At 38.1% G+C, this 17,383-nt stretch overlaps 1 protein-coding gene across 1 annotated transcript in view; it reads right to left on the minus strand.

The window, feature by feature from the left end:
• cachd1 (cache domain containing 1) overlaps positions 1–17,383 on the minus strand; it is an 85,098-nt gene that overhangs the window by 29,510 nt on the left and 38,205 nt on the right. The window contains exons 4-8 of the mRNA XM_028444724.1: positions 8,169–8,275; positions 5,913–6,039; positions 3,864–4,008; positions 2,826–3,042; positions 2,589–2,738 (exon numbers count right to left, since the gene is read on the minus strand). Of these exons, the coding sequence (XP_028300525.1) occupies positions 2,589–2,738; positions 2,826–3,042; positions 3,864–4,008; positions 5,913–6,039; positions 8,169–8,275 (746 nt within the window). The remainder of the gene's footprint in view (positions 1–2,588; positions 2,739–2,825; positions 3,043–3,863; positions 4,009–5,912; positions 6,040–8,168; positions 8,276–17,383) is intronic.

The following is a 17,383-nucleotide window of genomic DNA, read 5'->3' on the forward strand; positions in this document are numbered from 1 at the left end:
CACAATCCCCTTTTAAAGCCAAGGCTTTGCTCTTTTGATCATCACCGCTGAGCCACAGACATGAGGCAATGTCACCATGGGTGGCAAAGTCCAACTAACACACAGCGGAAACCGTGATGACAGCACAGTTAACACAGTTAACTCTTTAAGTTATGGGAAGTAAAATATTATTGCTTACTCTTTATTTATAATCAAATGTGACAAAAAATGTACAAAGAAAAATTTTTTTTGCACTACAAAAACACAATAGCTCTCATTTATCAACCTTGCATGAAAACGGGTGACGATTTGAGTGCACATTTGGTGGTACAACAGGACTAAAGTGTGATTCACGAAACATTCATATTTGATCAATCCCAGCGTACAAATGAACAGGTGTTGATAAATCATGTGGCTGAATTCGATCGTCATTAAAGGTACAGTCTGCAACTCTTATAAAAGTGACTTTTTGTCATATTTGCTAAAGCTGTCACTATGTAAGAACAGCTTTACATCAAACTAGTAGTTTGTGTGGAAAAAAGAACAGGCTCATTGAGTCCCCCTGCTTCTCCTGCAGCCTTTGGCAAATTGCCAGAATGCACCACGACCGAGCAAAAAAAAAAACAATCAATCAGAGCCTAGATTGTGTTTGATGGACTGTCTTGACAGCTGTGGCTCACAGGGACTTTGGAAAGTTTGGAGGCAGGTCAAGAAAGCAGCGGGGCGGGAAGGGGAGAGAGGGATCTGAGAGTCACGGACTCACTCAGACTTCAGAATTCACATTGTCATAGTACAAAATATTCTGTATGTCTTTAAAAATCAGTCAAAATGTTCAAAAACTGCTGGCACTGAGGTTGGTAGAAATTCTGAAAATGGCTGGCACTGAATGAGTTAACATATTACACCCTCCAATTTTGGAGGCCCCGCCCACTGACATCAAACAAGAGAAGCTTTTCCAAGATGAAAATCGGCATCCTCACATCTGAGTTGTAGCAAAACAAAGATGTGCTTTTTGACGCTGTAGAAACTGGAATTAAAGAAGCGCATTTAAATGCTTTTTGGAAGAGAAGTCTGACCCCCTGTGTGCGCTGCAAGCAACTTCACAACATTTGTTTAAATAAATTTAAATCTGTCCTGAATGTGTGCTTAAATGACAGCTGAGGCTTGTTTAAGACTTTATTTTCAGTCTCAGTCAGATTTGGCTGCTGAGCCACAAATCCACACACTAAGATTTGCGTACACGAGCTCAGACCTGACATGAGATCTGATCGTAGCGTACGCTCATGTCAAAATTGATAAAGATCGAAGCTTGCGTGAATATGGTCGAACGCACGTCATATACGCTCAGATCTGAACATACAAACATGAGGGCCATTAACTCAACTAAACTTTATTTATATAGCGCAAATTACAACAAAAAAACTATAATTGTAATTTGTAAATAAATTAACTATTAATAGTAGATTAATCGGACTAACCAAAAGTAATGTTAATATGTGACGAAATTCAACAATAAAATGTGTTAGAATAATAGAAAGTAAGCTAGCTAAAACCTATTTTTAGGCCAATACTGGCAGTTGTTACCCTGAGGTGGACATTCTGATCCACTCATTGGTATGCATGCATGCAAACACAAATCAACAGTATTATATTGTCAGGGGACTGCTGATTTTAAACAAGCAGCACTTTGGCAGAGGATTTAAAGTATGAGATTCCCAGAGTGGGTTTTTCAGCAGCGTGCAGCAAACATTAGCAACAAAACAAATGTGTTTTTTTTCCTCCTTTCTTTTGAATATGCAAGGCTAATAAACTCGGAGGATGCTAGCATTCTCAACCTTTCATCTTCTCTTTTTTAAAGAGCCGAGCTCCTCTCTGTTCATCACATACAGAGTGAGCAGCACATCCTTTGAAGTCTGACTCTTAGATGTACCTAATTTTTATTCCCGAATGCATAAACATTTTTTATTATTGGTGGACTAATGTATGCACAGCAGGAATGAGTGTGCGAGTTTGCGTTTGCATCTGTTGCATTGGTAAGCAGGAATTGAAGGAGACATCTGAATGGAGAAGGACAATAAAATAAACGGGATGTATTGACACACAACTGAACGCGCACACACCCTTTGAATATCAGATTTGGTAGAACATGACAACTGGGTACCACATCATTTAAGAACAAGAAATAAAACACACAAAGAAGAAAAAAAAAGAAATACATGTGATGGATAAAGAAAGAGAAAAAAAGAGCAAAACATTCTTCCTTTAGTGCAGAGTTTTTCAACCTTGGGGTCGTGACCCCATACAGGGTCGCATGGAAGTTAAATGGGGTTGACTGATATATCTAGTAATAGGTTAAAAAATAATTACTAATTAAAAATATATTCAATTATTAAATTGTTATAGTTAAATCTATATATTACATTCTTATATAAACTCTTTGAGTGCTACAAGAATACTTTGTTGTAATTAGTGCTATATAAATATAGTTGACTTGAATTGACTTAAATTATTATATTATTTTTATAATGAGAACAACTGTATTCTACATGATCACTTTCCTGAAATATTTGGAGCAGATTAAAGTCCTGTTGCATTCATGCTGTACCTACCGTTCATGAGTGCGTATGTGAGGATCATGACCGAGTTGTTAAGGTATCTGTTTTCCTCTCGAACCACACTCAGAGTGGCCCTCTTCTCCACCTCCGATGAATCTCGAGACGTGATGCCGGACGACAGGTAAATGATGACCATGTCCGTGGCTGTTGGAGGATGGTAACATGGTAAAAACACATGATGAAATGACACACCCATAGCCACCACTGGCACATTGATCAAACTCTTCCTACTTGTGCTCTGCTTGCTGAGGCTGCTGGTGTTTCGGAGCAGTTGGAATGCCTTTTGGAAGCCTGCTGCATGCTGGGTGGCTTGATCTGAAGCCTTAATGTTTGAAATGAAGGTGCTCATTTTTCTCTTAGTCTCGCTGGTGGCAGGAGAAAGCAGACTTTTGTAGCACTGGTCGAGAGAGCATGAGCGAACGGTCTCTGCTACTGATAAGATAGAGATCTGTGGAAGAGCAAAAAGATTGTACAGCTTGCAAAAACGCAGACAACAAGGCAGGGATGTAGATTAACAAAGGAAAAAGGCTGTGTTCAAAATTGCATACTAGAAAACTGCCCGTACTAAGTCTGACGAATGAGTATCAAATCAATCTTTGTTTATAAAAAGCGCTTTTCATACAAAAAAAGCAGCTCAAAGGATGTAATACGTTCAAATTAGACAGTATGGAAAAATTGAGTATGAGAGAAATACATGGATATTTACTATATCGGTACATTTTTGACGTATGCACAGTAGGTACACTAGTCATACTCAACCTCCCCATGATGCTTTGCGAGCGAAATGTAAAATTGTCCTGGGACCGGCTTCAAGCTAAAAGTCAAACATTATCTTTTCGAAATAAAAGCATCTCTTCTTCCATTAGTTTTAAACGCTTTTGTAAATAGGGCTCTTGTTTTGAAGTTAACCAGAAGTTTGATCAGCAGCACAATGGCAGATGTCCGAAAATCTATGAAATGTCAGCATCAAATGTGTTTCCGTGAGTTTTATGGATCAAATGACCGCATGTTGATATTCTACTTCATCACTTTCTCGCCTAAAATGTTTTGAGAACTTTCAAAGATATTTAGCCTCAGTGTGCTTCAGGATTTTGTTGTTGTAGATTCAAAATGCATCTTGGAAAAATTGAAAATATACTTCAGTGGGAACAATCACCATCCTCATCCTCCTAACCATACTTATAGTATATAGTAGACAGTATATACTCATTGAGTTTGTAGTGTATAGTATGGGCACGTTAGCCATTGAGTCTTTTCGCTTTCACACACCTTATCATGTTCATCAACTGAGTTGAGAATAACCAGCGCTGAATCCCTGGCAATCTGAAGCTGAGTGTCCGTCACAGACGCTCCGTGATCCACCATCACCACGATGTGTTTGGATTGTGGTCGAACTGCAGAGACGTACACAGCCCTGCGAAGGGGCAGGAGGAAAAACAAACAGCAAATGCATGATTAGGTCATACAATCAGCTGGGATATTATTTATGCTGTCTTTTTTCAAGAATATGTTAACGCCGTCTAGCTTTGCTCTGTAGAAACAATGCAGTGAGCAAGACTGCAAATACATAATGATAACTAGCTAACAAAAATTTTATCTCCCATGTGCCGCTGCTGTAACAAGTGATCTGGTGCTATTAGGTAGAAATAAAAACTGAACATTTCCATTACAAGTGGGCGGCTGTGCTTTAATGCACTTGCAGTAAAAAGTTGTATAAAAGGAAAAGCAAGTATAAGAAAGGGTTTAGTGGCTCTCTGTGTGTGGTCTGCTGGACAAAAAGACCCCAACACAGGATGTAGAAAGAGAAGGATGCATTCACAAAGCCTCATTCACACTTGAAGCAACGTCATTTCTCCCATAGCGCAATTCCAGACTGAGTTGAATGGACATAAAAAAAATCTAAAGTGACAAAAAATACAGGAGAGAGAGAGAGAGAGAGAGAGAGAGAGAGAGAGAGAGAGAGAGAGAGAGAGAGAGAGAGAGAGAGAGACGTCTTTCAGTCATGACCACAAAACATCCCTCAACCCTGGAGGTGTGAAATTCCAGCAAGCTTTGGTTGTACACAGCCACATTCCTGCCAAATATATGTGTGGTCAGGGTGCAGGAGGGCAACATGCCATCAACATGCCCTCTGGGGCCACCCTGCAGGAACTGACAGGGTATGGGTGGGGGGATGAGGGGACAGGGGTGAGGGCAGAAACACTTTCACACTAGCTCACACCTCAGCTCTAAAATACAGCTGATTACTGAGGGTGTATCCATTCATCCATTAGATCCATGCATCAATTCACATTCCTACAATCCAACTACATCAATCGGTGCTCGACAAGTTGGCCTTCCCGATGACACATATCGATCCAACATCGTTTTAAAAGGTCATCAATTGATTGTATCGATACAAGAAAATGACGTGTTGGATTTACACTCAGCAGCCTTTACTTTTTTTAAAAGCGTTTTCAATGATAAAGGTACGATACCATTTGCATGTCATGATACGATACTGTATATCCCGATACTAAACAATACGATGTATACATGCCGATATATCGCAATATCAAGAATTACAAATTTCACCTTTTCAAGTACAAAATGGTATGAAATATATTTTATTTCATGGTTTTTTAAACTTGCGAGAACAAGTAAATGGTAGCTAACTGTAATTCAAGTACCAATATCAAAAACAAGTGGTATATTTATCTAACTATCAAATGACATTTTTCAAAAGAAATTAACTTTTGCTCCTCCAACAGATTCTGATAAGTTCATAATTTTTTTTTTTTTTTTAATAAGTAACCACATACATCCATAAAAGTGCCCAGTATGTTTAATGAAAATAAAGTGCAATCAATTACCAAGCTAAAATGCATTGAAAAGTGAGTTTAATAAAGTCTTATGTGGTTCACTGACACCTAGTGACGTGTTATGTATATATTAACACAATTAAAGGGTATTTTTCCATTAAAAAACATGATTAAAAATGTTTTGAATCTATACGATAGTCGCCGAATCCATTTTTTCTTACACCCGCACCGTCCAGACACGTCAGCATTCCTTCTGCAGCAGCAGCGTACGGTAACGCTAACTGTGCAGAAGCCTCAGGCCTAGGTATCACATTAAAATTAAAAGGTTTCACATGATGTAGCAGGTTCCACCACTGCTTATTTAACCTCAACAGATGGTTGTTACACTTCATTTTTGATGATAATATTGTATTACAGTATTTTTATCTTGAAAAAAGCAATCTTTCTAAATGAACTAATGTTGCCCTGAAATGGTTACACTCCTACTGATGACTATACCTGCGGCTGAATGAAATACCTGCTGCGATGCTCGTAGTTTCCTTTGCAGTGAAACTTGTGTGCAGGGAAGATGGTGAAGATGCCTTCCTCAGAGCTGAAGTACTGCCACTTTATCCCTGGGTTGGACTTCAGGTTGTCTGCTAGCACTGCAAAAGTAAAAAAAAGATGATACATGAGGTACTAAGTGACATTTAATTAAGAACAAGTTTAAAATGTGCAGAAAACTGAAGCCAGACCCAAAGAGGAGTGAATCAAAACACCTCTCACTTTGTTGTTGTTCTTCTCCTTGTTGTTGTTGTTGCGTACACTAGTTAAAATCGCTATTCCTCTGTTATTCGAGAACGGATTGGGGTGAAATTTGGTAGCTATAATCTATGGATGTGTACGCATCGACGCTCAAAGCCCGATTTTCGATGACCCAAAAGGGAAAAAAAATTAAATATGATTTCTCATTCTCATGGTACCGAATCATTGACACATACCAATATATGAATGGGGCCCATTACTCCGTATGTGCGACGGGAGCGGCAGAGGGCCCCATTTTTCAAATGACTACTCCTCCATTAATACTCGTTGAATCGGGCTGTAATTTGACATGGATATTCTATAAGCGGATGTTCTAAACTTATCGGAACATAGTAATGTGAAATATCATTTCAAAGGCAATTCAACATAGATTACGATTTTACGTCACAATGTGGAACCGAGTCATTTCACTGAATTCTCAGGAACGTGGTACGCGCTATTCGGTGTGGAGACGTACCACGAGCCCGGCCGTAGTTCATCAAAACTTGTTATGGTGGATAATTATAATTATATTTGAGAAAATTAAAATATAGAATACAATTAATATTGTGTGTTGTTTTAAATTTAAAGAATATATTTTTAATCGGTAATTGTTTTTTGCTAGCCATTACCAGTAGCTCCCATACTGGGGGGCGACATCATGGAAGGGGGGTTTGCGAGAACACCTAGGTGACTATTAAGCATTAATATTAATAACCATATTTTTCTTTGTACTCACATGACTTTATTATTACTGTTTTAAAATATGACCTTTTTTTTTTTAGTTTTGAAGAATAGTCACAATTTTCAACTTTTATTAAATAAAGATGATATTTTCTTTCCCCATTTTGTTTATTTTTGTTGCGACAGGAAGTCCTTGGAAATATTTCATTCTTCAAATGAACCACTGTGCACTAACAGCATTGCTGTGTTATATTTATCATACTAAAATAATGCAGATATTCCTACTTGTGCTGAACAAAATTGAAAAAATTAGGTAGCTTCAGTATCACAACAAGTATAGGGGATTTTAGTCTTCAATGGACAGCAGAGTCATCTATTCAGCCACTTCATCTGTACCTCAGGTCGGTATAAACAGGAACCACTCAGCTGTGTTGAAAGTAGAATAAGAGCTCTGTTTACACTCGTAAGCCTACAGTCCTTCATCCTGTCACATGTGTTTAGATCTCCCCAGAAAGAGATGAGGCGAGAGGAGAAATGGGATCCATGTGAAACTTGTTTTGAATGACTTTCCTCCCAACTATCAGCTAAACACCTGTTTTGATTCAGTGCATCTATGACAATATACATAAACACAATCAAGTGCCTTCCAGGGCAACATTTCATTTTTAATCAGTTAAATGATTAAAGCTGTTCTCTACTGTATTGACGCCAGAGGTAAAATGAAGTGCCATTAAGAGACATATTTGTGTGTGTTTTTTTTTTATATGAAAAAGGGGAAAAGTTGTGTTCTATACGTGCAGATAATTATGCACTTATTCATCCTAGAAGCAGATGAATCTGACAAAAACAATATTATATAAAACATATATACATCAATGCCCATATTGTAACCAATTTTTTACAGTGAGGAGAAAATGTTCGAAAGAAGAACAAAACCATGTGCGTGTATTTATTTACATTGAGATTTTCCTTTATTATGAAAATCACAGATAAATCTTTTATCATCAACTAAAAAATAAATAATAATAAAGAGAAAACTCATCTTCTTAAATAAAACCTCTTTGTTCTAGCAATTTAACCTTTAGCAGACATACCAAAAATGTCCTTGACCTACTGTATGCCTCGTGTTTATATTTCTGTGGGTTTCAGATTTCCTTTTGTCAGTGTGTGTTTGGTGCTGTTTATGTGAATTTCTGCAGGGTTTTTGTGCATTTGTACAGGTTTATTGTTTACTATATTTACTTGTGCTTTTTTGATGTAAAATAATGCGGTTTTTCCTCTGTGTGTATGGCAGTGCTAAACAAACCTGAGTTAAGGTCCCTTCCAGGGTTGAAAGCTCGACTGTTGACGTTGGGGGACAGCCTGTCACAGCAGATTGTCTTGGAGACGTTTGTGTTGAAGTTTCCATCAAAGCTTAAAACAGAAACACAAACAGAAAACATTTCTACCTCATAACTCTGAATAAATAAAACAAAATAAATCATCCAGTTCTAGACAACATACATGGTTGAAAGTTTAAATGCGAAACATCTGTCAAAAACTAAAGATTATGCCTGTGTTTCATTTGAGCAAGTTCGCATCATTAGAAATACTGTATCATCTGTTGTCCAGACGTCCTCATTTGGGTTGATTTTTGATGCGTCATGGAAAACCTTTCAATGGAAAAGTGAACTCTGACATATTTTCAGCGAAACTGATTTTTGTTTAGCATCTACATTTTAAAATGATTTTGAAAATTTAAGATGCTTGCCTAAATACTGTCAACAAGAAACAGAACCAGCAATGGAAGATTTTGTGGATTATGCAATATTGTAATAAACGTAAGAACATTTACTGTATGTATGTACAGCATGTTAGCTTTTTTGGAGTTTTCACAAAAACTAAGGAAGTGATTAACTGTCTGTGTTTTAGGCCAATAAGAAACTGGCAACCGATCTAGGGTGTACCAACCAATGGGCTCTGACAAAGATGGGAAAGGATCATTTCACCAAAGTCAGAGCAATCATATTTGTTTGAAAGAAGTAAATCATGAAAGTAAAAAAAAAATACCATATGGGTCTAATGTAGCTTCAGCACCAACCTTGCCTGCAAGATGGATTCTCCTGGTGTTCACAAACACCAGAATCCATCTTGTGCTGTTCCTGCCTTTGCCTCTCGAAACCGAACCGAACCGATTCGAAACAATCATGAGGCAATGTTGTGGTTTAGGGCGGGATATCCGGGTGTGATGACGAAGGCAGAAGCGCTGAAGCAAAACTGGCGCATGCACAGTTGCTGGGAGAGGAACTAGCTGGGCTACCACTAGCTTCGACTCAAAACAGAAAGATGTCGACGCAGGAGGATGGTTAACGGATCCTTAACTCGCATACTCGTGTTGCAAAAACGGCAAAAGCCACTCAACGACATAATGACCGCAGCATTACTATCCCAAAAGAAAGTTTTCACAAGCGGAGCCTTGTTGTCGTTATAGCAGCGTCTCTGCGGTGCATGCCGATGACGACATCATCATTTGTTACCATGTGATTGGCTAAAACAAATAATAGTTAATAGGCGCTTCACCTAATTAGCTTCAGGAAATCTGTTCATGTCCCTCCCTGGTTCCGAAAGGATTCGCCAGACACAGACCCAGATCAATGTGGAAAACTGGAGTTAGAGTGAGGGGCTACACATCAATCTGACTCTTGCCATGTTGCCTCAGCACTGCAGGCTCTTTAAACAGTAACTAAACCCAAACGTATTAGTGTATTAAGTTGTATTGTTGATTGATTTTTGTCGAACTCTTGACATTTTATTCAAAGTTTTTCAATTTGGCATATTTTGTTGTAAAAATGTAAGAGTGACTGCCCTCTATGTGTTAGAACCCGGCTATTACAACCAAATGTTGCTATTGGCTGAGATTGGTGGTTTGTGACCTTTTGATGGCTTCTTACTTCACTGTTGGGTCCGCCCCTGCTAAAAAAACAAACACCTGTGGTGAGTAAGTCTGCTGTTAAAGTGTGACTGGGTGTGGTTTAACTCACCCTGCCCATAATCAATGCATTTTTTAAATTTCCAGCCGATAGACACATGTAAAGGGATAAAAGTAACGGAATACAAGTACTCACGTTACTGTAATTGAGTTACTTTTCTGGGTACTTGTATTCTTTTGAGTATATTTCTAAATCAGTCATTTTACATTTTAAAAGAAGTAAAGTAATCCGTTACATTTCTACACCCAACCGTTACTGAGTAAATTATAATTATTTATTGTTTTAAAATGATCAACGGACATCGTGAAACTACAAAAAATGAAATGACCAGACAACAATCAAATGCATCAGATCACAACCGACCAACCAGATTAAACATAATGCAATGTGCCAAAACAGCATTGAATGGTGGTTATTTCAGCCTGAGAATTTTTTTAAATTTTGAATTTAATTCATTGGTGTTAAATATTTATTTATTTTAAAATAATTGTACATTTTGACAAACCTTTTATTTTATACAGATGCCTTTGTGGAAAATAAATTAAGCTCCGATTGTGCAAGATTGGGTCTCTTCCTTTTTAAGTTTAAACATGAAATGTTTACTGTATGCAAGGGAAACGTGGCAAGATTCATTACAAAAACTAAAAGCGGGGGGGGGTGAAAGTAACTAGTAACTTTTACTTTGAGTACTATTCAATTGAGCTACTTTTTACGTAAAGTGTCTATTTGTACGAATGCCGTACAGACAACCCCCGGTGCTATTGGTACGGTTACCGAAGTACAAGTACGTAGCGTTTTAGGATTAGGTGATAACCCAATATCGCAACAATTTTTAGGGTTAGGTTTATTGGTTATGGGACTCGATGAAACCCCCTGAACAGTCCTCAGACCATTCAGTTTGGAATAGGGAATCAAAGGCAAGGCACGGGCCGGCGCATGTCGTCCGCACCTCACCAAACTGTGCACATTCATCAGGAAAGTTTGTGGAAGTACATCAGTAGCGTGTGTGTCGAGTGCGGTTCACATGGGGCCCAGTAGTTGGCGGACTAAGGACCGTCGGCCACCACTGCGTTTTCCTGACAGGCCCAGGAAAAAACTATGTGAAGGCTAGGGTTAGGTTTAGGGTAAGGTTTAGTCTTGGTCACACGACTTAAACTGACCAATGACTGACCTATCACGTGACCTAAACTGGCCAAATAGGGGCGCTGCGTATGGACAGAATGTCGGTATACTGATACGGCAACCGTACGGATAGCCACTGCCTTTCATGTATGACTTACTTGTACTTGAGTACAATTTCAATCAAGTAACAGTACTTCAACTTGAGTAAGAGATATATTAATCCGCTTTACACATCTGCACGTCAGCCCCCGTGTGGAGTTTTAGTACATCTCAGTAACACTGCATTGTCATTCAAGGTACACACCCCCACGTGTGTTTAAGAGGTCATTCTCAGCACGTCTTAAAATCCTTAACAAATTCTTCACAGCAAAGAAAGGAACAGATACACATGGATATGCATGGCACTGCTCTGCACTGCACCAAGTCTGGATGCTTTGATCCACCCATTAATCCAACAACACCCAGTGTTAAATCTGGTTCTGCCCAAACACACATGCACACACGAGTGCAAAGTTACACACATTTTCTGGATCTCAAACCTCCACAAACCTGGCGCTGGCGATTTAACAGAAAGGTTTTTTTGTTTTAATCTACAGTTTGAACTTCACTCATTTAGCGTCCCATAAGGCCAAAGTCATTACTATTCTCCTCCAAAATGCGATGCATAGTGGAAGCAGGAGGAGCGCTCAGCGAATAGTGTGCCAGATAAAAAAAAAATACATTGGCAGCCGCTTTGAATTTCACATAAAACAGCCGGAGAAAAACACAGAGAGAGAGAGAGAGAGAGAGAGAGAGAGAGAGAGAGAGTGAGTCATGGAGGGGGAGGAAAAAAGCATCACAACCCCTAAAAATGATGGTTAACAAAAAGGCCCTACTCACATTAAACTAATGGACCTCAGACTTAGGAACACTGGTAATATAATACCATAATAAGAATTAAAAAACCTAAATAAAACAGTAACAAAACCCTCCAATGTTGAGTGTTCTTCTTCTTTCTTGGTTATTGGTGTGTTGCAACTTGAATAGGTGCCAGCTACTGTACATGATTTATTTCATTACTTTAAAGCTCTTCTTGTTGCGACCGACGTTTAGTTTTTAATTCAATTTAACATTAAATGAGCAGCATAAATAAAATCTCCTGCATTAAAGCTCTCATTGCGTTTATTAAGAGGCAAAGCACTTTTTAAAATCAACTTCCTCCACTGTGTTCTCTGCTATTTCATTATTAGAAGTGCCTACTTTTGGTATGCGAATGCAGAGATTAGCAGAATATCTCAAATTTTGCTCACGTAATTTGTAACCAAGTTAATATCGAAGTACATTTTAAAGTAAAAGGGTGTTTATGATCCTTTACAGAAGCATTACATTTCTTGAGACCAAATTATGTTTGTTTTTAAAGAAAGTTTCATTAAAGAAAGGGCATCCACAATAGAATTGTTAAGTAAACCCTCAAGTTGTTATTATTGCCTTACCAATAATAAGAACTTTTGTTGCGATTAGAAGTGATAGCTAATATAGCTGCTGTTTACCATTTAAAAAAAAAAAAAATTGGTAAATAAAACCATATTTTACAACCTCAGCTCAAGTTCTCTTTAATTATGAAGCTGCTGCACTGACAACCAGGTCTGACATACTCATGACTAGTGTGTAAATTATAGAGTGACCAGAAAGTGAGGAAATAACACACATACGACTAGTTTATAAAAAAATGAGGACGTTTTCTTTATTTAAAGCTCTGCTGGTCAGTGAATGCAGAAGTCATTTTTCACAAACCATCTTTGTTTCTTTGAGAAGTGTGTTTTTTGCATATTGGTTTTCCTTGACAATGCAACATTAATAATGAGTCTGCAGGGCACCTCATCACTGTTTCTCCATGAATGCATATGTAATGTATTGTATGCATACATTATAATACATCTGCTACGGTAAAGATCCACATCTGAGCATCTGTGGGGAATCAATTTCTCTGCTGTATATGTTAATGTTTCTATTTCATTGCAATGTTCATATTTTGACAAAATATGAGCATACTCAGCAGCCCGACCACTGTCTCCATGTTTCAGATATGGCAGAAAAGACAGCAACACATTACAGGAGTAATAAAACATTTACAGTTCTCTGCCTTTCCCCATCGTTCCATCTACTATTTCGCTTCCAGTGACAGCAAACCCACAATATACGGTACTAAGTTAGGTAGTAAATAATAAACACTTCAAAAAAGACTTTGGTTAACACATTATATAAATAAATACAGCAGAGATGGGTTGAAATACATTTTTCAATTACAATTATGCCTTCAATTACAACTCACTGACCAGCATTTTTTCCAATTAAAATTACAATTATATTCTTGATTAGTTATTTAATTACAATTAATCACAATTGCTGAGCCTTTAATAAATAACTCCATATAACTTGTGTTAGCTTTCTGTTAGCATCTCATATGATAACGATTCAGTTTTGACCCATGTCATAAGTCATGTCGTGTTGTTTAGTTTGGCCAGGGTCTCGAGTCCGTTTTGCTTCGTTCTGTTGCTACCTTTAATATCTTTGTTAATAAATACTTTTAATAATCGTTCTGTCAGTGTTTGGCTTCCTGTTTATGTTGTGGCCCCTCAAGCCATTGGTATAACCTAGAGGGGTCCGTAACATAAATTGGGGGCTTGTCCAGGATCATTTTTTTTTTTGGGGGGGGGTGCATTTCATTGGGGTCAGCCCCCTTGAAAGTGACATTTGGATTTGTGTGAATGGGTGCAGTATTACACAACTGGCTTTCTGTGTATGTGGTAAATTGTTCTGCAGTGGCATTATGTGTGTGTTTAGTTCGTTACAGTGCACTGCAGCACTCGGATTAATTTACCACATGGTTCGTAGTCTATGGTACAGCAACTTTATTTGTAGTCAGTTTGGTGCTGGTTATGTTGCTGAGCCACTTTAGTTCGTCAAATCGTGTTTTGTTTGCCTGAAGATAGCTTTTAGATAGCAAGTTTATAGTCTGTTTGCCAGTATTTTGCACCATCACTTTAGTAACATGAATCTTTGCTTTGTGTTTTGAGGATGTGGCCACTTTTGTGAAGCACTGATTTATTTTGTTTCCGGATTTTTTCGTTTGTGTGCATTCATTTGGCACACTTCGTTTTGGACGCCTTGTTCTGTGTTGAGGCAGGCATACACTGCGATTTTTGCCCCATTTTGAGCCAATTTTTGACTCGCGCGTCTATTTTGTGGGATCGTGCGTGTCTCTGCTCGATTGTGTGTCGTGCATCGTGTAGTATACATGGCGTCATGAGAAGCGATTAACACCTCATGACCAGCTCCGGATCAGAAATCGTAGGGTCGTAAGGAAATGATGTTTGAAATCCAGTCGCTCCTCGTGAGGATATCTCACAGTTGAAGCAGTGCCACGAACCGGCTCCAGTATGAGCTGGAGCTGAGTATAACGATTGAAAAAAATCGCACAGCGTATCCCAGCCTTTATGTTGTGCTCCATTTTTGTGTCTGATCACTCACCCTGTATAGGGTTAGCCCAGTGTCCTCCCTACTTTTTTTAGTTTGGCCCGGGTCTCCAGTCCGTTTTGCTTCGTTCTGTTGCTACTTTGTTTATAAATACTTTGTTAATGGTTCTTTTTATTTGGTGTCAGGTTTATGTTGCGGTCCCTCAAGCTTTTTGGTATTACATCGTAGAGGGGGGCATGACAGTATACCCCTAGATTTCATTTATAATTATTCATGATCCTCAAGAGAACTGACAGATAGTAGGAAAACTTGAAATGAAACATATTTTAATAATACATGTGTGTAAACCATAGAACTATAACATGGTTTCCCAGGTTTGTGTTTGATTTCCATGCCAATTACAATGTAAATGATCTAATCTTAATTGCAATTCAATAATGGTTAACAGCAACAGATTTCTTCAAATACAATTCATTATCAATTACAATTATAATTGACCCCACCTTGATATACGGTAATAATTATAAAGATGATGGGACAAGATAACATTTTACTAGAACTGGATTATGAAGTTATTGAAAAGCATTTCCCTTCCACAGCTCTTTAACAGCTAATCATTTTATGGACTGTTTGTTGGTGATATGGGATCACTTAGAGCCTGAACACACTTCTCACTTTCACAACTGCTCAGAAGGGAAACTGTGGAGATGAGTGCCTAATGTACGGTACATGCATTGCATGCAACAAATATAAGCCTCCAGACGTGATCCAAGTGCACAAACATGGGCTATTTTCAGGTCTAAGCCTACAATGACACAGAGAAGAGATTAAAGCATACCACTGACTGACTGAGGCATTGCCCTCAGTGGCTTGCCAGCAGAACCATCGCCTAGGCATACATGGACGTCCTGTGAACCACACAATCCTCACTAAACTGAATGACCTCAATGTGATCCCAAAAAGCAGGTGATGGTTAGATAGGTCCATAGCTGCCAGCCTATACCAGAAAGCAGGCGTGTCAAACTCACTTTAGTTCAGGGAACAAACACGGAGCACTTTGATCTCAAATAGGCCACAGATTTTAAGTAGAGGAAATGAGTCATTTCAACATTAATGCACCTTAGTTTGCACTTCCACGTACAAATAATATATACAATATGCAAGACACAGACAATATAAATGGAATAAGTGACTTTTTCTTGATTTTGTGACCAATTTTTATTCATTTTGTGGATTTTTGGGGAAAAAAAACTGTGCACTGGATGGTAGAAAAAGTTCAAGTTCTTTCAACAATTTGAGATGAATAATGACTGCCAGCATGTGATAAAAGCATGGGGAAACTGTGAGCCACGACAAAAAATGTGGAATTTCCTTGAATTTGTGTATTTGGAGGGGAATGATTCATGTTTTCTTGTTTTTACTTTGTCCTGTGGGCTGAATTAGACGCTCTTAAAGCACAAGCATCAAACTCAAGGCCCAGGGACTAGTTCTGGCCCTGTAGAGTATCCAATGTTGCCCGGGGGAGAAAGCAAAGATAACTGAGGACACAATCATTGTTCCCATTGTACAATCATTGTACCCCGAAAAACAGCAACAAGCGGGTCTAAAACTGGATGGATGGACAACAATCATTGTGGAATTTATCAAAGTGCAAATTAAATCCAGCAAATGTTCACAAAATTCCTCAAAAATATGCAAAAATTGATTAAAAAAAATTAATCAAGGAAATTTAAAGTAAAGTTCTTGCAGTGGCTGATACCTGTCACTTACTGTTTGGATATTCTTTTTTTACAAATCATTGATATGTGGAAGTGGAAACTAAAAAAAACCATTAATGTTGGAAATTATTTGCGGCACAACTGGGTTCAAATTGGTCCGTATTTAGCCCCTGAATTAAAACCAGTTCGATAATCCTGCTCTAAAGGGACAAACATGGGTTTGACACGTGCCATTAAGTGTTTTATCACGTGAAGAATATTACATCACAAAGTGTATGGATAGTTTAAAGTTTAGGAGACACATAGTATTGATTTTATCACTTACTAAAAGAGAAAAACTAATGTCTATTGAGAGCCCATAAGTTCCTAATCATTAGGTTGTTTTTTTGTTGTTGAAATGTAAACCAAGTATCACACTTGTTTTAAACCATTCTACAATAAAACTACCATAATGTTGCCTCTTAAATTTGATATAAAATCCTCAATAATCCAACTGTATGATCTGGTTGCTAAAAAATGAACTTTCCTCTTTGGCTATTTGCTGTAGGACTGGAAATTGCAACAAACTTTACTATTAATCTGGAGATAGTGTGCGTATTTACCCAAAGGAGTGTGAGTTTCCACTTGTTCAGAACTGAAGGCCAACAGAGGCACTCACATGTAGGCTTGGATTAACATAGCACGCATACGTATGGAGTGAAGGAGGAAACCAGAGAACCTGGTGAAAACCTGCGTGCATGCAGAAAGTGCCAACTCGCAAAAAACCAACGTGATTTTAGATATACAGCCTTCTAGATCATCTGTTCTCAACCTTGGGGTCACAAGACACTTGGAGGGGGTCGCCAGATGCCTTCAAGAAACTATGAAGGTTTTTGCTCATTTTTACCCTTTTTCTGCCACTACACCAAACTTGCCATATTTAAACCTATTTTCATCACCTTTTCTTACCATATTTTTGCTCCTTTTAATGCATTTTTGTTACATTACCCCCATTTCTGTCACTTCTTCATTAAATTTCAATGCCTTTTCTGCACATTTTTTTAGGCACTTCTAAACCCTTTCCACCACTTTTCTGTCAGTTTAAACCTCTTTTCACCGTATTTTTTGTCAGAATAACCACATTGATGATTTTAATGTCCATTATTTTCTAGTTTAAACTAATTGTTCCTACTTTTTAAATTACATTACCCCAACCCTCTTTTCCCCATTTCTGCTACTTTTAAGCCAATATTGACACTTTGAACTCTTTTTACCAA

The sequence above is a fragment of the Gouania willdenowi genome, chromosome 4 (genome assembly GCF_900634775.1).
Source record: "Gouania willdenowi chromosome 4, fGouWil2.1, whole genome shotgun sequence".
Classification (NCBI taxonomy): Eukaryota; Metazoa; Chordata; class Actinopteri; order Blenniiformes; family Gobiesocidae; genus Gouania; species Gouania willdenowi.